The 6,606-nt window shown below is 37.0% G+C and overlaps 1 protein-coding gene across 1 annotated transcript in view; it reads left to right on the top strand.

The window, feature by feature from the left end:
* Positions 1-6,606, top strand: part of P4HA1 (prolyl 4-hydroxylase subunit alpha 1) — a gene marked incomplete at its 5' end in the record, with an annotated part of 99,540 nt that overhangs the window by 90,013 nt on the left and 2,921 nt on the right. Inside the window, 3 exons of the mRNA XM_045291694.1 lie at positions 1,405-1,470; positions 3,629-3,697; positions 5,014-5,110. Of these exons, the coding sequence (XP_045147629.1) occupies positions 1,405-1,470; positions 3,629-3,697; positions 5,014-5,110 (232 nt within the window). The remainder of the gene's footprint in view (positions 1-1,404; positions 1,471-3,628; positions 3,698-5,013; positions 5,111-6,606) is intronic.

Below are 6,606 nucleotides of genomic sequence, written 5' to 3'. Positions count from 1 at the left end.
AAAAAAAACATGTCAAATAACTAGTTTTGAAGAGATATGTAAAATGATTTAACCTTGCTTAAGACGAACATTAGTTCCATCCACTGTCATTGCTGATGCCAGTCCACAGCAACCCTGTAGGACAGAGTAGAACTGCCTCTCTGGGTTTCTGAGGCTATGCTTTTTATGGGAGCAGGAAGCACCCGCACCTTTCTCCTGCACAGTGACTGGTAGGACATTCAACTGTAGACTATGACATTACCAAATTTAACCAGTGTAACGAATATGCCAGGGATTTTAATAAACTTGATCTACCACCTTTTAAAAGTAAAGATAGTTTATTTTTTGGCTGTTTTTAGGAAAGTATAGTCCATATTATATTACAGCCCTTCACTGGTCTAATTTTAGAATCCTAGAATCTTTTTCTTGGTAGGCCAGAAAAGAATGTATTTTTAATGCTCCTTTTCTTCTATTTTCAATGAGTGAAAAATGCCAGAAAATCTTGGATTATGTGAAAGACTAAACAGTTCAAGTCTTGAAATTATTTTTTTTTTCAAGTCTTGAAATTATTATAATTAAATTTTTTTTTTAACTTTTTATTCTGAAGTAATTGTGGGTGTATAAGTCATTGCAAAGAAAGATACAGGGAGTTCCTAAATGCTTCTTATCCAGCCTCCCCTAATGTTAGCATCTTACATAATTCTGTACTGTAGTATAGAATATATTATCAACCTCAGGACATTGACATCAGTGCAACCCACAGAACTCACTCCTCTTATGCTTGTACTGATGTGTGTGTAGTGCAATGAAATTTTGTCACGTGTATAGTGTAACTACCACCACAGCCATGACACAGTCTTGGTATCTTCACCACAAGGCTCTCTCGTAGACCATCTTGTGGAACTGCTCTATGACCACACTCACCCTCCCATGCCCTCTTCTCAACAGCTGGTAACCACTAATCTGTTGCCACTAACCTATGCTTGTGTTATTTCAAGAATATCATATAAATGGAATCATACGGTACATAGTCTTTTCAGACTGCCCATTTTTTCACTCAGTATAGTTCTCTTGAAGGTCATCCAAGTTGTGTGTATATTTTTGTATTGTTAAGTAGTATTTCATGGTATGATAGTCCAGAGTTTAATTTAACCAGATAGCAGTGAACATTTGAATGGATCTAGACTTAACCAATCATCCCCCCCCCACCCCAGTGCCCTTGTCAGAAGTATTCATTGCATAAGCTGAACCAATAATTGGTAAGTATCTGAGTGCCTGGTCTATATATCATGGACTACTTATTATAAAAAAGGAACTTTTCTGGTTTTGTGGCATACTCTTCAATATATTATAATGTGTAGTTTCCATAGAATATTTTGCATTACTGAATTTGACACCATTGAATTAGTTGTCTTTTATTCACAGAAAGATGAGCCAGATGCTTTTCAAGAGCTGGGAACAGGGAATAGAATTGCTACATGGCTGTTTTATGTAAGTTGTTTTTGCATCATTTACTTTGTTGTATTCAGATAAGTTTGTTTGTCTCAGTTCTGTTTAACACCATAGTTTAAAGTTTTCATAACTTTAAGGAAGTAAAAGGAATGAAGAATTTTTTTCATTTGCAAATTTTTAAGTTAAGATGTTCAGTATAGAAATTTGGGGAGAAAACCTGAAGAAAATGAACATTTCTAGTAGTCCCATTACTTGCTTGTTGTGGTTAGGGGCCATCAAGTTGGTTCTGACCCACAGTGACTCCTGTGCACAACAGAATGCAGCCCTGCCTGGTCCTGTGCCGTCCTCACAATAGTTCTTAGGTTAGAGCCCATTGTCAGTCCATCTTGTCCAGGGCTGGTCTCTCCTGACAACATGCCCCATTACTTAGAGATGATCATCGTTACTATTTTGGAGTATGAACTGTGCAGTCATATATATGTGTATTATGTATATAAGAATCATATATTTGCATGAATTTCTTTATGTGTACATTTATATACTTTAGTAAACTTTCCTTACAATTTGAGAGGCTTCAAAAAGTTTGTGGATGAATTTCATTATTGCTTGAGCTTTTTGAAGGCCCTCATACACTTTAGAAAAATATGCAAAGCATAAGTACATTGTTAGATAAATTTTCACAAAATGAATAGACCGGTATTATCAGTACCAGATCCAGAAAGCTCATTGTACTTGTCCACAGCCCTCACTTAACATACACACCCTTCTACCCTTTCTAATGCAGTCAAGTCATCTTTTGGTTGGTTTAGGATTCATTGTTTTCCCATTATTTTTAACACTATTCGCAGGTGGCCCACATTGTATCCCATAATTACTTTTCCTTTCCTGCAATTTTTTATTTCCCTAAAATTAGTTTATTCATTGCTAGAAATGTTAGCTCTTTCATAGCTCTAAAAGTCTTTGTTACTGATTTTATATATATATATTTTAAACATTTTATTAGGGGCTCATACAACTCTTATCACAATCCATACACACATCAATTGTGTATAGAGCTTTTGTACTTCATTCTCAAAACATTTCCTCTCCACTTAAACCCCCGACATTAGATCCTCATTTTTCCCCTCCCTGCCCGCTTCCCCCTCCCTCATGAGCCCTTGATAGTTTATAAATTGTTATTTTGTCATATCTTGCCCTGTCCGATATCCTTTATATCAGTGGTTCTCAACCTTCCTAATCCCACAACCCTTTAATGCAATTCCTCATGTTGTGGTGACCCCCCCAACCCTAAAATTATTGTTGTTGCTACTTCATAGCTGTAATTTTGCTACTGTTATGAATCGGGTGACCCCTGTGAAAGGGGGTGCGACCCACAGGTTGAGAACCACTGCTTTATATCATTTAATCCTTTTACCATTTTTAAATGGTGTCTGCTATTAAGATAAAAATCTTCGATTTTTTAGTATTAAATTTTCAGTATTTATAATTCACTTGTATTAGATATGACTCTTGAATATAGCAGAGTTGGGTTTTGCTTTGTGACACAATCTGAATCTTTATACATTCTATTTACGTTGGTAAAAAGGACGTCACTGTATGATCAGTGTTTTCTTATCTGTGCATGTATTTTCTCAATTATCGTGGAAGGCACAGTTCTTGAGGTTTTCTTGATACATTATATAATTCTTAATCACTCTGATTTTCACTTCATACATGTTTGATTCCTACCATGAGAAATGAAAACTGATTTTAGTTGATTATTTTTCTGTTGACACTTGTTTCTATTGTATTTAAATTCATTTATTTAAATAAATATTTTTGAGCACATTATTATAGAGGTAATATTCTAGAGTTTAAAGATTAAACAATGAATATATTTATAATCTCTGTATTACTTGATTTATCCACCTTACATTGTCTCATTTTACCTCCAGACATCCCAGCCTCCTTCCCCACTTTTCTGTTTATCGTTCGTTTCATTTCGTTATAGTTCTAACGCCCATGAACGTAAGGCTGAGGAGCGTAGGGTTTTGTTTTTGAGAAACTGAGTAGCACACAAACCCAGCTATGTAAGCAGAAGTCTAGATGTCTCCCGTACTAATATTAAGTATCCTAATAGTATCAAATTCTCCTCACAAGGGCATGTTTACTTTATTCGCCCAGTACTTTTGACAATAAAGACCCTCTTGTCCCACAGATGAGTGATGTGTCAGCAGGAGGAGCCACTGTTTTTCCTGAAGTAGGAGCTAGTGTTTGGCCCAAAAAGGTAAGCTTGACTTGTTTAGTATTTCTTTATTTTCAGGTCTATTTTGTTTTTCCCTGATGTGTAGAGGTGTCCCTCAATTTCATGGTCTAGTTACTGAATTTTGAAAGGTCATCTAAGGGCTACCTTATCCTTAAGTAAAAAGTAAGATTTGGGGTATTTTTTTATGGCACATTTTACCAAGAATACATAGAGGTAATGAACAACTAGGGATTGATATTTAAATTTTTCTTAATTTCTAAAATGTGTTCCTAAGTGAATAATTCCTTTTAGAAAGATCAGCACAAAGCTGGTTCCTATGAGGTGGAGGTTAAAGATATCCCAAATGTCCAACTTTTCCAGACTGCTGCACCCTGCGCCATCTCCCCGTCAGCTGTTCTCTCCCCTCTCGGTGCTCTCCCTTCTGCCTGCGGGTTCAGTAATCCACCACAATCTCATAGAATGCATGAACTGTGCTTACAGTTTTATGGTTCCTTACGGAAGTCATAGTACAAGTTGGGATCATGATCAACTTGAAGTAAGAGGAACAACTCAAGATGCAGTTCTTAGATCAGAATAGCTTCTTCTCACCCTCTGCTTCCTGCTCCCTTGGCCTGCTGAGGCTTTGCCACTCTTGGGGGTGGGGTGGGGGTGTGTGGCTAATCCTCTCAGCCCTGCTGGGAGCCAGTACAGACAAGTGAACAGCTCTGAGCTCCTGGGGTCAGCAAGCCCCACTCAGCTGTACTGCTCTGGGTTTCCTGGCCCCTGTATCCCTCTTGCGACTGGTATGCTGTTGGATACCACCATCTCCTGCTGTCTTTCCTGATACAGCGCTCCTCTCTCCGCGTTCTTTTTTAAGGCTAGTAGAATGTCACAACAGCTGTTCAGTCCCCTTGGCAGGGTTTCATAGACTTGATTGGCAAGGTCCTACTCCAACAAAGGCGGTCCTGGACACATTGTTAACATTCTTGCCATGCCCCATCCAGTCGCCTTTGTAGGCCACAAGTAACACATTTGCATAGCCCTACTAAGCCATTTAGTAGCAGTTGCACAGACTGTCATAGCTAGAAGGCCCATATTAAATAATGCACTGCATTGCCATGAACATAGGATGCTTGCCTGACATCTTGTTCATGTAAGATGTGTTAGCTTTCCTCTTTTTTCTTTTGGCCTTTTTTTGTCAGACAACTTTGTAGTATTGATTTTTTCATATGCTTCAGAACAACTTTTAAAGTGATATCTTGACATTTTAAAGGAGAGGAAGATAGAACATGGCCAGAGGAGAAAATGATGACCTAGCATTTTATTTGGGAATAATTTGTGGTGTGTGTTCTCTGCAGGGAACTGCTGTTTTCTGGTTCAATCTGTTCGCCAGTGGAGAAGGAGACTATAGCACACGACATGCGGCCTGTCCAGTGCTAGTGGGAAACAAATGGGGTAAATATTTTCAGCGCGCTCTTAGAATTTTTCTTCCAGATCTGATTTTTGTTCCATAACTATTATAATCAACATCTTACAAGAAAACAAAACAATCCACCCTAGATTTGTTCCAATAGAACTTTAACAGTGTAAGGGATTCAACCAACCAAGTTTCTGTTAGGTTTTTTTTTGTTCATTTATATTGGTACTTATTTATTTTTTTATATTTTAAATTATTTTTAAATCATTCTTTGTAGAATACAGTAGTTTAAATGAAAACATATTCTATGTAGCTGTACAAGCCATCAAGTCACTCTGTACACACACACACACACACACACACACACACTTTATGTGCTGCTTCTGTTGTCTGCACTGTCTCCTCCTCCAGGATTTCCCCGTCCCTTCCTTCTGACTGCCCCCACCACACTCCGGCATTCTTGTAGTCCTTAAAATCTTATCTTTCTTATATCATAATGATTTCATAAAATAGTTATCTTTGTCACATGGACTAACATTGCTAATCTTAATGTTCTCTTACTTTGTCCATGTCTTAAACTGATGAACAGACTTGTCATGGTTTTAAATGATAATCCATTGTACGAATATAGAAGTGTGTTTATCCATCCCTCTTGTGGCAGAGTTTTTTACTGTCTCCATCTTTTTGCTATTATAGAAATTGCTGCAATAAGTAAAAGTTTTGCATACGTCTGTTCGTGCTTTGGGTTTTTATAAAAACACTCTCCTTAACTTTCCATGGCTTTGAAAAGAGCTGTGAGCTCCTGGTTGCAAGGAAACCATGCCAAGGGCCACAGTGATCCAAGAGCCACCTCGCCCTCAACCATATTTTTTATCTCACCATAAGTTGGCATTCAGTAAATGCAAGTCTATTTTATATGTTCTAATGCAATCTAATTCTATGCATTGGGATTTTTAATTTTTTTTTTAATTTTAATTTTAACTTTATTTTTACTTCTTAATCTAAGAAATAGTAATTGATTTACGATAAATTTATGATTTTAAAAGACATTGGCTTCCTCTCAAAGGGGTCATAATTTGAGACATACTAATATATACCATATATACTCGAGTATAAGCCGACCTGAATATCAGCCGAGGAACCTAATTTTACCACAAAAACTGCATTAAAGATGTGCTGAAAAACTCTGCTTATACACAAGTATATACGGTACATCTGAGTGGAGTATTCAAAAAAACTCAACTGCCATCAAGTCAATTTTGACTTACAGTGACTGAAGTAAACAGATGATTCCTTACATTTGGGAACTGTCTTCAAAATTTAATTTTTTTAAAATTTGATGCTAGAAATTGAGTAGTTACTTCCCCAGGTATGTTAGTGACCACACCCAGGATTAGGGTGAGGCTGATGAAAAAGTAAAGAAGCACCTACCCTGAAGGTCATGCGAATCAGGTTTGGACTCTTTAAAACAAAAAAAAAGGAAAAAGAAACAAGAGAAGTTAATTTTTTTTAATCGTTTTATCAGGGGCTCATA

The sequence above is a fragment of the Echinops telfairi genome, unplaced genomic scaffold (genome assembly GCF_000313985.2).
Source record: "Echinops telfairi isolate 266 unplaced genomic scaffold, ASM31398v2 ScPeMD7_70;HRSCAF=299, whole genome shotgun sequence".
Lineage (NCBI taxonomy): Eukaryota > Metazoa > Chordata > Mammalia > Afrosoricida > Tenrecidae > Echinops > Echinops telfairi.
Note: the sequence above shows the minus strand (reverse complement) of the source record. Positions and strands in the feature narration are given on the sequence as shown.